We start from the raw sequence: 14,654 nt of genomic DNA on the forward strand, positions 1-14,654 counted from the left end.
CTTCCCTTCTAGTGGAAACAACTCCCAGTAACTCCAAAGTTTACCAGTGGGTAGGCATTATGCTAGACTGTAGAAAGTTAAATCTCTTTTATTTGACCAGGGAGCAAAATGCTTTATACAGTGTTTTGTTGAATTTTTTGTTTCTTAGGCATTTTATTTGAAAGATACATATAAGAGAAATTGGAACATTGTGTTTTATTGGTATTATCTTATCTTCTGCATTCCTTCAGCAGAGTGTAGAATAATGCCGGTAATTCAGATATTACCTTTCACATACAGCCAGTGTTCTGCAAAGCTCTGTGACCCATACAGAGGTGTTACTAAGGCAAAGGAAAATGAGTTGTTAAGACCACTTCAAAAGCACTTCATGTTTAAAAGTGATTTTTGAACCACGGCAACACACACAATGTCTCATTCCATTTTTTTTTTTTTTTTTAAATCCGAGGTCTACACAAAAAAAGCTTAGCACAGGAGTATCCCACTGTGAAAGCTCAGCCGGATACTATCTTGGAACAAAGAAAATGATGAGAGAAAGTGACAAAAATGAACATTCAGGTCCTGGGCTGCCTTGCTTTCGGTGGGAGTTGGCAGTTCTCTACAGTTACATGTTTTGAGGGCCTACTGTGTGTAAGCACAGTGCTTTAACTCTATGAGTGAGACAGACAGATGTGAGTCCTCACCCTCATCAAGTTTAGGTTACCTTTGAAAAGTGTGCTTAGACAAATCCATTTTAAATAGGGATGGTGTTGATAAAATTATTCCCTCCTTCCCACGCAAGGGTTAGAACCCAGGGCCAGCATGTGTGGGGCGTTCACTCTGTCACTGAGCCACACAGCCCGCTCTGTAGGTTTTTAAATTTTCGTACAAATGTGTATTTTATGTTGAACGTATTCTCCTGCACCTTCCCTTCTCCCTCCTCCCCATTCCCATTAGACCCTTTCGTGTCCCTAGACAGCTTCATTTCTCCCTGGCAGGTATACATGAATGGTTTTATATGAGTATATAAAAATCTAGGAACCAAATGAAAGACAGTATGTTTGTCTTTCTGAGACTGGCTTGATTCTCTCAATATAATTCCCTTTTCCTGCAGTCAGCATGACCTCATTCTTGTTTGTGGCTGGAATGTTTTCCAGTCCATCTATGTAATGTTCTCTGTCCCATCCCTCTGTGCTCAGACATCAGGTTGGTTCTGTGACTGAGCCACTGTGAACAGTGCTGCATTGTGGTGGTGTACAAGAGTCTCTGCGATGGAAAATCACCCAGGAGTGGTGTGGCTGGGTCAGACGGTAGATCTGGTTTTAGGTTTTTGAGACACTTGTGTACAGTCCATAGTATGTGGGCTAGTTCATTACCACCAGCAGTGTAGACTAACAGGTGGTGTAGAAGGGAACCCATAGTCTCTTTGGGATCAAAATCATCAGCCCCTTAAGACATGGTACTTCCATGTGTCCAACTGATGGCCTCGAGTTTAGAGAGAATGCAAAGCAGGCCACTGTACTGTCTGTGCTGTGCACTCCCTTTTTAAAAATCAGATATTCTCTGCATCATACATTAAAGAGCAAAGTGTGAGAAGGTTAGAGAACAGCCTGTCTTCTGTTGACCTAGTAAGTATTGAAAGCCAGAGATGGGTGGGGCTCAGTGTCAGAGTGTGTGTGAGACCCTGGGGCTGGGTCCTCAGCACTGGAAGAACAAAGGAAAGAAAGAAGAAAGATAAACATAGTGGAAAGAGGAAGCACATACTGCGTTTAAGAAGTAGGTAAGCATGCGGAGCTTCAAAGACACGCATTATATTCTAACTAGCTTTTTTTTCTAGAATTTCCTATATGAGGACACTGTATTTACATCATTTCCACCCTCCGTCTTCCCTTCCAACTCTTCCCGTGCCCCCCAAACCCCTCCAAATGCATGATTTCTTCTGTAATTATTAGTTACACACACACACACACACACACACACACACACACTCACTCACTCACACACACTCACTGCTGAATCTAGTTAGTGTTATCTGGATGTACATGATGTTTAAAGATAACCACTTAGGATTAAGAAATCTGTTGGGGGCTCATCCCTAGAGAAGACTGACTCCCCCTCCGTCATCAACCATTGCCTCTGTTATTCAGAGGTCTCGTGGACCCCCTGACCAGCAACTCAGTGGACGGTGTCCCTTGCCTGGCAGTGGACCTTTTGTTAGATAACCTAATGGCTCCTGCAGGGAACATCATCACCCTGTGTCAGGTAACTCCATTGAAACTGCCTGTCTGTGTGTTTTATAGATAAACTGTGTTGTGCACGCATGTACACACTTGTATGTAACTTTAAGTAAGCTTATAAACTAATACACCTCCCCATGGCTTTGTCAAGCACACTTAGTGTTACCATCCCTCCTCCCTCCCTCTCCCTCTGGCTTGCCCTCCATTTTTCCCCTTTCCCTTCATCACACCTGTGTTCTACTATCTCTCTCTATTTAAAAAAAAGTCCACAGGGCTATCCATACATAGTGTTTTTCTTTCAAGTTTTTGACATCACTGTAGATGCACAGAAAAGTGCAAATAAAGTAGAGTACAAGGGTTCCTCCACGCCGCTCCCCGAGTTAAGTCGGTATCTTGTTCCGTTTGTACCCTTTTCTCACTCAGTTCTCTGGTCCGTTTGAAATCTGAAGACATAATATTTTCCCTAAAATATTTCAGTGTATAGTTCCTAAAAATAAAAGCCTCTTTTTCCATAACACAGTGTCATTATCAGATGGAGTCTCTGCTTTTCCAGTGCGGAATGCATTCACACTTCCTAAAGCACAGGTCATATGCTGCCTTCATTTATCCAGCTTTCAGTCTCCATTAATAGGGACAGGCCCACAGTTGTGTGTGTTTCATGACATTTCCACTTTGCAGAGCACAGGCTAGTTACTTTGTAAACCACTTGAAGCATCCTGTGCTGGGTTTGCCCACTGTTTCTTCTTCATGGGGTCCACGCTGTAGCACTTTTGCTAAGAGAACTGTCAAGGAATACTGTGTTCATCTTGGTGCCTCACATCAGGAGGTGTGTGATACTGACCAGCCCTTTTACAACTGTTGGTAACTTCGGGTGGTCAAATTGGTGTCTACCAAGTTATATGTAATCTCTCATAGGCATGGTATATGTGTCTAGATTAATTTAAGTAGCTGGGACAAGGCTAATAAACTACAGGTATAAATACTCATTAGAGGAGGTCTTGACGGCCTGCTTGGCACCTGAGATACTAAGTTCAAGATTTACCACATACATACATACATATGTATATATGTGTGTGTGTGTGTGTGTGTGTGTGTGTGTGTGTGTGTGTGTGTATAAAATCCTCTAAGCCATTTCAGAACCATTGCTCCTCAGTGGTATAGCCTTCGGTGATGAACTTAAAATAGTTCCTTACATTCAGCTAATAGTAGAATAAGCTCAGTCTATACTTGCCATAAGACTGTTACCAAAAAAAAAAAAAAAAAAAAAAAAAGACTGTTACCCTATAAAATCTAAACTTTTCTGAGGGAGATGGAAAGTTGATCAGTTGTCCTTTCCAACTACATTTTAAAAACGAAAAGGTGCCGGGCAGTGGTGGCGCACTCACCTTTATTCCCAGCACTCGGGAGGCAGAGCCAGGCCGATCTCTGTGAGTTCGAGGCCAGCCTGGTCTACAGATCGAGATCCAGGACAGGCACCAAAACTACACAGAGAAACCCTGCCTCAAAAAACAAAACAAAAACAAAAACAAAAAACAAAAAAAAAAGGGAGATGTGGTTACTTACAATTGATATGCTTTATTTTTAAGACCTATTTTTCCAAAAAGAAAATCTTGAGAAATAAGGGGTGTTTTGTTTTGCTTTGTTTTAATGAGGCATCTAGGAACATTTTTTAGAATATTTGTTTTTGCTTTGTTTTAATGAGGCATCTAGGAACATTTTTTAGAATATTTGTTTAGTTTTTTTAAGTTACTATGTAGACCAGGCTGGCCTGGAACTCACCGACATCCGCCTGCCTCTGGGATTAAAGGCATGTGCCGTGCTGCTCAGCTTTCTAGGATTTGGGTCTCCTTTACGGAAGTCGACATTTTTTTGACAGCATAAGCAGAAGGCTCGGCTTCTAAGAGTTCCTGGTGAGAGCTCTTAGGGAAATTACTGTTGAAATAACCATGGCATTGACCAAGTCCCTTGAAATAAGCAGCCAGCTGAGTTGTCCTTCCTCCCAGCAGACACTGCTCTGCTCTGTAGACACTCCCAGCTCAGTGGTCCCCCAGCACGAGGCAGTGAGGAGGGCCCGGTTAACAATGCTGCTGCCCATAGAGGCAATTGCATTTCTGCTAAGTCTGCTAACGCAGAGGACCACGGTTTAGGATTCTCCTTGTATTTCAACTTGAGTTATCTTTATTTATCCTCTTGATTTCTGGGTTGGCCCAAATAAAATGTCACTGGAGCTCCTGGCTCATTAGCTCATCTTTTACCCACTCCCACCCCCCCCCCCACCCCCAACCCCAACACAACCCAGGCTACTTCTGCTGGGGAACTCTGACCTAGGAAAGAGTTCAAAGTGAGTCCTTAAGTCTCCCTGCATGGTGGAGAGTGGGAAGTACATGTGTGAGTAACAGTTTAAGGCCCTCAACCCTGGACCATTCCACAAAGGGTTGAAGAAAAGAGCCAGTCACCTGGCCGACAGAGGGACTGCGTGGCTTATTTGGATTTGTCTGGTTGTTGTAAACTCTTACACAGCACACAGGATGCTGATAATCCTCATCCCTGAGAGTTGAAGATCCTGGTGCTGACAACAGCAGCCAGCACTCCTTAAATATCGCTAACACAGCCGGAGCTGACGCAAGCTTGTGGCACAAACTCATTCGTTGTATTTTCATAATCCCCTAACAGGACTACTGTAGTACAACCCCATTCTCTAAATAAGGACTCCGGGACACTTAGGTTAGCTTGGTCAAGATTGCAGGCATACTGCCTCCCCCTGCTAAGTCCCCTTTGACATGAACATAGACTCCCTTTCCAGAGTTAAGCTTGGAGTTAGAGAGGTCCCTAACCTGCCAGAGGGAGGTGCAGTAGAAACACAGAGGTAGTGAAGCTGGCTGTCTTCCCCAGCCTTCCAGCTGGGCTAAACCTTAGCATACTTCCTCATTCCTCACCTCCAACCTGCCTTCTCGCTCATCTTCCTGGTCTCTCTCCTCTAACTACAAGCAGTCCTGTATCCCTGCATGAAGACCTGGTCATGTCCCTTTGCTGTTTCCATTATATTGGGGGGCGGGGGATACCCTGTTTCCTTCAGCCTTGGAGCCTAAACTCCAACTGGCTTGAGGTCAGCTTTGGAATTTGATCCAAGTGCACATTGCTGGTCCCCAGCACAGACCCTTCAAGTGAGCTTTCTGGGCTGGGGCCTGGAAAGATCCCACTCTAACCGGCTGTCCAGGGAGGCCCTTACCAGCCAGACACGGTGACAACTGCATTTGGCCACCTGCTTCACTGTCTCCCACTTGGGACTGTCAGTTCCCTCGATGAGGCTTGCACATCCAGCTCACCTCCTTTCTATCTCCGGCACCCAGCGAAGTCCCTGGCATCTAGCCAGCACTTAAAAACTATTCTGAACGCATGTGTGAGTAGATTACAGGACACACTCTCTTTTGGGAGGTTTTAGAGGATTTAAGAGGATTGTTTAAAACAGGTTTCCTCCAAGCCAGTGAGTATTAATGCGGACTTCCAGGAGTCGCGGGTACAAAGATACAGTAGTGTCATGGCTACCCTCTTCTCCCTGTGGCTGGTTCTCTAACTGTCTCTCCAGGTGGTGGCAGACCTGTCACCCAGATTAGGGAATGATCCACCCAATGATGCTGGCATTCTGCTCGTTTATAAAGCTGCAGGGGATCTGCCAGCAGGGAGCTTCCCGGGTCCTGCCTGGTCGCCATTGCCTGCTGCTGAGGGAGAGGAGTAAGTGCAGCGCTGGTCTTGACGTTACTGGCTGCTTAGCAAGTCTGTAACATGCCACGCATCACTGTGAAGTAGTCATGGAGAGAATCAAGGTGGCCTCTGCCTTGGGAATGAAGCAGGGCCAGCGTCACCCCACAGAGCGAGATGTAGAAAAGATGTGTATGTAACGGATCCGGGCACAGAAGGTGATGTTTCCAACGGGAGAGAACAGGGGCACAGATAGAGAAGGGAAGTCAGGTCCAAGGCCGTGGGCCTCCAAGCCCGGGGGGGGGGTGTGGGGGTGTGCCACACTCCAACAAGCTTAGTGAGTTAACAAAAGAGAGTTTGGTTCCAGGCTTTCAAGGCCAGAGACAACAAGGATGTTGGATAATTTGTTGCCGTCTTCAGAATCTTCAGATCCTTCAGTGTGTGGCTGTTGGAGTGATTGCTCAGCTCGGACAGGCTGCCGTCCTCTGGGCCGCCATCACTTCCGCTGAGAAGTGGGGAAGGTTCTCCAAGTCAAGTTTGCAGCGCCGGGTCACGGCCTGGCAGTCCTTACGATGGTGCGACTCTGTTTACAATAAGTACTGTGGCCCTAAAAGTCCGTCGGTCTGTAACACCAAGACGGTGATGAGGACTTCCTTTTAACCTGTGATGCGCCTGCACCCTACCCATCCCATGGTTCTTTTGAAATGGTGTGATTCTAGCCATAGCATTGCGTTCTGAGTGATTGGGTGAAGTTCTCGCCTTTAGTTTAGAACATCAGTGAGACTGGGTAATTAGTAGTTAAAGCACTGGTCACACGAGTACGAGGACTGGAGTTTGAATCCCCAGAACCCACATAACTATCGGGTGGACATGGTGGCCCACTTGTAATTTCCGGTGGCCAGAAGGTGGTGGGATTGCCACAGTAAGACAGCCAATCAGACTAGCTGTGGGTTCAATTGAGAGAGAAAACTGGAAGACTTCTAATGTCAACCTCGTGCGCGCACGTGTGTGTGTGTGTGTGTGTGTGTGTGTGTGTGTGTGTGTGTGTGTGAAGGGAGGAACTCCATTTAGTGAACATCCTCGTTGTGCTAGGAGCCTTCTCGGGCACTGTTGCCAGAGTGCAGACCTAGGCCTGTGTGTGGCTTCTGTGACCTTGGTCTTCAGTCATTTATAGAGATCTCATCTTGTCGATCATTAACCTTTAATAGAACAGTATACAGAAGCATTGCATGTGTGTGACCCAAGGCCTCTTGGTTAAATGTGACCAGCTGAGAGCAGAAATGTACCGGCTGTTGCTGCCCTTTCTTCAGCTTCCTGAAAGAAGCAAAGGGCTGGAGAGATGGTTCCGTGGCTGAAGCGTGTGCTGTGCAAGTTTGAGGACCTGGGTTCAGATCCCAGCAACCACACAAACAATGACCATAGTGGCATGGACCTGTAACCCCGATGTGAGTGGCGGAATCCCTGGGGTTCGCTGGCTAGTCTGCCTCCCCCAGTAGTGACTAAATTCAATAACATCTTGTCTCAGAAGAATTTGTCTCAGAAGATGAGGTGAGAAGTAATAATGAAGATGGGGTGTGTGTGGCTGCTGTCTATTAGGGCTTTGTTAATATTCTCCACACCTTGGAGATCTGAGCACCAAATGCTTTGATCCCAGTAGGTATGTTCTGTGATACTAGCCAAATAAATGTGATGTGATGTGCTTTCTCCCCAGATCGGCCGTGGATCTGGAACATTCCTTATGTCAAAGCACCTGATACACACGGGAACATGTGGGTGCCTTCCTGAGACAAAGTACTGTGAAGTTTGAGTGTAAGACGTTGAATGTTCCTGTTTGTACTGGTTGTTCACCGCCCTTTAAATCTTCTTATTTGCACCCATACAAAACTCTTTGCAAAAGTCAGTCTTGGTTATGTGTCTGATGGTCATTGTCAACATCCTCCCTAAGAAAGAGAAGTGTTATTTTCTTAATTCACTTTTATATGTTCTTGAAATCAAGCTATTAAACTTCATACTGTTTATTTTTTTTTTTTTTTTTTTTTTTTTTTTTTTTTGGTTTTTCGAGACAGGGTTTCTCTGTGTAGCTTCGCGCCTCTCCTGGAACTCGCTTTGGAGACCAGGCTGGCCTTGAACTCACAGAGATCTGCCTGCCTCTGCCTCCCGAGTGCTGGGATTAAAGGCATGCGCCATCACTGCCCGGCTAAAAATGTATATATGCCTGGAATGAAATTGCCAATCCCCAGCAAGAATGCAAAAAACCAGGCATGGTGGCGATGCACTCGTGACCCCAGTGTGGGTGATGGGATCCCTGAGTTTCACTGGCTAGACAGCCTGAAATGGTGAGCTCGGGGCTCAGTGATGGTGCCAGCTTTCCAAATCAGAGCTTGATATTGTGTTGGGTGTTTCCACTGTCCGGGTCCAGAGATGCTCTTCCTTCGCCTGCTCAGGGAAAGAGCAGGGGTCTTTTGTTCTCTCCAACCTGACAATTTCCAACCTTCCTGGATCCCAGGAACCTACCTGCTGTGGAAGGAAGGTAGGGAAACCACACTGGCAGTAGAAGCCAGCATCGTGGTGGTACCGGCCCTAAGCTAAGATACCTGAGATCCCTGTGCATTCATTGGTCCTCCGGCTGCAAGACAAGAGCCATGATAGCACTACCAAAGGGGGTCCGCACCAGCACCTGGAAGGGAGATGTGGTGCCTGGGGCCCCACAGGCACAGCGTGCCCAGGCTGAGAAAGGTGTGAGGGTGATCCTCAAGTCCCTGACTTGTTCTGTCTGCTTGCATAGATCGGTCCCCTGGTCACGTTCCTCTAGACGAGCGGGGCCCTGGAGGCCCACCTAAGGGAGGTTCTATAGAGTGGCCTGGGAGAAACCACAGTGGTAACATCAGAGACCATCTGCATGCAAGAGGTTTGCTCTCCAAGTGTCTGCAAGCCTGTGCCCCTCTCACAAATATGGGCTCTGCAACAAGCAGGTCTGAGCCAGGCCAGCCGGGTAGGATCCGCCCTCTGTGCTTTCTAGACACGGTTGCTAGCACACATAGACGTAATGCCTGCCCTACGTGTAAGTGAGAACACATGGGTTGCCAAAACGGATCGCCTTTACCTATATGGGCCTTTTTTTTTTTCCTTCTTCATGGAAGTAACTAATTTACCCAACATGCTACAAAGATACACTACAGACCACGCTGCTGAGGATTCTGCGGAAACTGCCCTTCATTATTCACCGGTTCTGGCTCAGTTTTCCCAGCTGAAGCCGCCCTCTCTACCTGTGTGAAGCCTAGTGACCCCGTCTGTCCTTTGTCCCACCTCCTCTCACTCTTGGAGGTCTCTCCGAAGCACTGTACAGTTACTTTTTTCTACCTGCGAGGACCCGGCACGATGTGAAACAGCCAACTTCCGCTTTCTGTAACTGCCAACACGGACTGACGAGAGCAAGAGACCACAGTTTGGGAAGCTGTGTTTTTCCACAGGACGAAAGCAGGTTGCGTTTCCTGAGGGTCCCTCGCTTCCTGTGATTCCTCACGTTAAGCCTTGTCAGCCCCTGTTCAACGGATGAGGAATCTAATCAACAGCAGGATGTCCCGCCTGGAGCCGGGGACCTGAGACTGAGTTCTGCCGCTCGAAGCTTGGGCTCCCTGCACAGCACCACGCCACACAGGGCAAGCTGTAGCAGGAATCTTAAAAGTTTTTATTAATAAAATCAAACCCGGGGCCAGTTATTGGGGTGAAATGCTGGATGGTCAGAGAGACAGAACAAGCCACAGCTAACCTCACCTGGCCAACTTCTCAGCTGGTCCTGTTTCCTCAGACTGGAAGCTTCTGTGTCCTCATTCCAGTGGCTCTCAGCTGAACTGTGCTGCTAGAAAACCTGAAAGCTTAACCAGGCCAAATGCTTCCTGGTCCTCATGCCTTAAATACCTTTCTGCTTTCTACCATCACTCCCTGGGATTAAAGGCGTGAGTCACTGTGCTTGGCTTTATCCTTGAACACATGGATTTCTGCCTAGCTCTGCCTCCCAAGTGCTGGGATTAAAGGCATGTGCTACCACTGCCTATCCTCTATGTTTAATATTGTGGCTGTTCTGTCTCTGACCCCAGATAAGTTTATTAGGGTGCACAATACCACCACAGCAAGCTCTGGTTTCCTAGTCTGCAGTAGATGTGGATAGTTTCCCTGGACAGAAATGTGAATCTTGAATGACGTTCAAGTGAAGATGGTTTATGCAAAAGGCAGGGTGTGCTTAGAATAAGAATCTTGGGTTGCTACTGTCATGTCTTTTTTTTCTTCACACAAAGTTGGTTTTCTAAGCTAACAGTACTCTTATTATAAAGCTATTTCTGAATGATCTAGGTATTGAGGTTTTATTTTCATGTGTCTTTATAAGTCTAAGTCGCATGTACAGGTAAGTGTGGAAGTCAGAAGAGGGCATTGGAGCCCCTGGAGGTGGGGTCACAGGTGGCTGTGAGCGGCCTGACGTGCTGCTGGGAACTGAACTCCAGTCCCCTACAAGAACAGTCATGCTTCTAATCCCTAAAGTCTCTCTAGATGGTTTTGAGTTCAGATTTGGGGAAGGCATTTGACTTTATAGCATTACCAAAGAATTACATCTATAGTCCCTTCCTTGAGAATTCAAGGAAGAACTTGAGAACACATGCCTTTGACTGAGGAGCACCTCCTCCACAGGAAGGTTTACATAGGCACTCTCTATGTATATTTATAGGACGGCAGTTATATCGATTTACTGAATTGAATTGCAAAATTATGCAAGTCTACATAAGAACTCACCAAAAGGAATAATATAGCCTAACTGTAGTACAGGGATGAATCTAAAGTTCTATTGATTATATGCTAAAAGCATGTTATGCGTAGGTCAGATCCAATTATAACAAAGTGTTTGGAAATTATAGTAGCTTGCTTGTTTCAAGTAATAATCTCAGATGAGTGCGTATTACAGGCTGCCCTTTTTTCCCATAGAAAGCTGTACTCAATTTCTTTTTATATTTCTGTCAACTAGTAAGTTATGACGTATATGCATTGCTCATATAAGATTCACACAGAAGCCATCTGCTCCTGGGAAATGCCTGTAGTGACCCAGCATGGAACAGGTGGTCATCACTGAGCATTGCCATCCACTGGGCTGTGACTTCTGGGAACCATTGCCTGTGTCTCATCTAATCTTCCTAATGACCCTATCAAAGAGGTTCTCTGATTCTCATTCTTAGGCAGAAACACTGAGCAGATTATTCAGCCAAAATCACATAGCTGGGATTTGAACCCAGACAGTGTATTTCCCGTGCCCTGTTCTGGGACCAGGCAGCGACTGTGGCGGGTGTTCCATGCTCCAGCCAGAGACGGGCTTTGTATCCATGAGATGTAACTATAGATACAAAACCGTGTGCTTTCATCCACTGTAATAACAAATAATGGTTGGCATGACAGAACCAGCTAGCAGCACATAAACCCAAACACTAAATGCCACATTAGTATGCAGGCCTGAGTCGCTGAATAATTTAAGCCAGCCCAGCTTCCTGCCGAGCAGGCTCCGCTCGGGTTAGAGTGCGGAGGCCTGAAAATGGTACTGTTGAGTTTGTTCTGTTATAGTCTCTGCCTGGCGCCTGCTGTTTCTACTGACTTTCTAGACCAAAGTACAGGGTAGGGAAAATTAGACCAGATGTCAGATGCTGGAGAGCAAGAGGCAGCCCAGGAAATTAGTACGGGGGTACTAGCAAATGCAATGTCGTGCAAATGGGGGTGAGAGCGTTCTAAGTATCAACACAATCCAAACCCTACATTTTACAGAGTTCAAAGCAGTCTGTCTCAAAACAGAACCCAAACAATGCATGAAAGCAGCCCTTCTTTTTAGACGGTGAGACACTCCACTGAAACCAGGCTGGCATAACGCAGGTTGCTAGGGGCAGTGCCTACTGTTCACCTTGTAGCAAGGTTTTCAGAGAGCTCTTTTGCTGTTTATGAAGTGGGGGGGGGGGGCGGAATGGGCCAAACTGTGTTTCCAATACTTACAAGTAAAAAAAATGCTCAGGATAAAACGGTAAAGGAGAAATGGTGGCATTTGTTGTGGTCTGTTTGATCACAGGTGACTATATACGTATCTCCACACTGTGGCACAGGTGAGGTTCTCTTCAGTGCTCGAGGGGAACATGTAAGGTTCAAGGTCACCCACCTAGCTAGTGAACAAGAGCTGTGCCTCATCTCTGGGGCTGGATATGTCCTGGCCAAGACAGCACATGTCCCTTTCTGTGCCCAAGGACACGGATGATGTCAGGGTATGTGCCTTGCATGGCTGTCTGTTCTTGGGTTTAGAAATTATCACAACAATTGAATGCTGATTTTGTTCAGATAATTGACTTTGCTATAATTTAGAAGGCTTTATAATCATCTGCCATTCTGAAACATTTTTTCAATATTTTAATGAAAGGATACATCCAGTCAGGATCCTCCCATAGTTGCAGAAATGGGGTTAATTAGTCGCAATCATTAAGGAAGACTTTGAGGGTGCTGGAACCAGGGGGTCCACAATGCAGTGAAGACTGTGTCCAGGTCTCAGCTCTGCTCTCTAGACTCTGGCCATCATTCTCACAAAAGCTCTCTCCACCTGGAGGCTGAAATTACCCCCAGAATCCCATATTCCTTCAGCTAGCCACTCCAGAGAAAAGAAACTGCTTCCCAGACAGCTCTAGCCTGAGGCCTGGATGTCCCAATGGACCAACTTGAACCACAAGTAAATTGCAGGTGCATGTAACCCAGACCCCAGGGTGGCTCTGGTAGGGAAAGAGAGAGCCTGAGAGATTGCCAGAGACAAGTGGAAAACATGATGTCAATTCCAAGCAAGAAGTATGCTGGGAGAAGTATTAACACTGCTCTGGAGGACCCTTTTTGTGTCTGCTCCTTGAAGAGTGTACACAGGCTTACAGGATGTATTCAAAAGTCCAAGTTTCTGGAAAAAAAACTGCATAAATAAATGAGCCCTGTATAAGCTGGACGTTCTAGAACTAAATTTTCAAACTGAGGGCCACAACCCATGGTGAATCATGAAATCCCTATTAGTTTAATCAAGTCAGTGGGTCACAGCCAGTACTTTTGGATAAGATGGAGTGGAAAAAACAAAAACAAAAAACTTGTACATAGCACAGACTGGGTGCTTAGTCGGTTTGTTTTTTTATTTATATACCTGAGTGTTTTCAGGATCCCCATGTATTCCTTTCTAGGTTTGCTGGGTTACCCACCCTGAATTGACAGTCACCCAGGTAAGACTTGAGAATTGACACCTGGAGGTGTCACTGGAGACTCATTAGAGTTGTCTAGCTCTGTCTACCTCCGCCCCCGGCCCCCTGCCCCAAGCTGTGAGAGCTTAGGCAAGTCTCCTAATGTCTGCATCCTGTTCTCATCTGTAAAGTAAGGCTAATACCTGCAGGATTATAAGGACGGATGGCCTGGGATCCTGAGCACTCCATCGAAGTTGTGAGGATTCTGTCAGTCAGCAGTAAGCAAGCCTGGACCAGGCAGCCTCTGGGGCTCTTAAGAACTTCACGGCCCGAACAGAAAAGGAAACCCAGGACTCCTGGAAACAAGTGCTCTTCCACAGCGCTGCTTCCAGACTACTGACCTCTGCTTGCTTCTGGAAAATGGGTAGATTTAAGAGTCCCAGCTGCTGCAGTGGACACAGGACCTCTGGATCCCTTACATGACGGGCTTTGCTCATTGAAGTCTTGCCTCCAGGCTCAGCCTTAGAAGCTGCTGAGGTCATCATGGGATGAGAGGCAGCAGGGAGTTGATGGTTAGTGAAGAAGGAAAAGGTAGAGGGGAGGGTCTAAATAGGTAGAGAGAGACCGGCTAAAAGCAGATGGGTTGGAAGCAATAGTATGCAAATGTCAGGCAGAAGAAGGCTGTCGTGAGTGGATTGGTATCACACAAGGCCTCCGCAGAGCAGATGGTTCACGCAGCAGACATTTCACACAAACAAAACGCCGCTCCGTGAAGAGGCTGTAGTGAACAAATGCTGTGTGTTTCCTTACAGCTTCAAAAGGCTTGAAACAACACCAGGATAGCCGGCAGTTCTAAATACCCCATTTCACCAGGCCACAGAATTAACTAGGACAACAACAAAAATGAGCCAAAAAGCACTCGTAGATGCCTTGACCAGGCTGACGTTGTCAGAACCCTGCACACTGCCGGCTGCAGAAGACTCAAACTTCCCAGAGCATTTGGTGTGTGCGTGCCATCTGACTAGACCATTAAAAAAGTCTGACTACGTGTGAAAGAAGTTAGAAATAACTTTTTTTTTTTTTACAAAATGAAAATTAAGCAAAATATTTGTATATGGCACACAAGCCAAAGAAGAAAAGTATTTTAGCAAAAGATAATGAAAATGTAACACCCCCCCCAATGTTTATAGTGCAGGTAGCATTGAGCTAACAGAAAAACCCACAGCTTTAAAATAGAAGAAATGTTCGTAAAAAAGAGTCCATCACAGAAGAGGGGTTAGGAAGATGTGAAGAACCAGAGGGAAAAGATGTCTGCAGGAAAATGGCCTTTGCCAAACATGGTGGCTCCGTGGCACCCATGAACTCTCATGAGGTCTGTCTCTGTATACACACACACACACACACACACACACACACACACACACACACATCCCTACTTGCTATAGTACAGAGATCTTGCATATCTTTTTATGAATATATCCTAAAGAATTATTTTTGTTCTGTCCGGGGCCACATGCAC

General features: G+C 46.2%; 1 protein-coding gene across 1 annotated transcript in view; it reads left to right on the forward strand.

Annotated features, from left to right (window-relative positions):
- The window catches only part of Tdp1 (tyrosyl-DNA phosphodiesterase 1), a 77,936-nt gene extending 70,015 nt beyond the window's left edge, over positions 1-7,921 (forward strand). The window contains exon 16 of the mRNA XM_028886622.2: positions 7,624-7,921. Within this exon, the coding sequence (XP_028742455.1) occupies positions 7,624-7,697 (74 nt within the window). The 3' untranslated portion in view covers positions 7,698-7,921. The remainder of the gene's footprint in view (positions 1-7,623) is intronic.
- The last annotated feature ends 6,733 nt before the right edge of the window (positions 7,922-14,654 follow it).

The sequence above is a fragment of the Peromyscus leucopus genome, chromosome 14 (genome assembly GCF_004664715.2).
Source record: "Peromyscus leucopus breed LL Stock chromosome 14, UCI_PerLeu_2.1, whole genome shotgun sequence".
In the NCBI taxonomy this organism is placed as follows: domain Eukaryota; kingdom Metazoa; phylum Chordata; class Mammalia; order Rodentia; family Cricetidae; genus Peromyscus; species Peromyscus leucopus.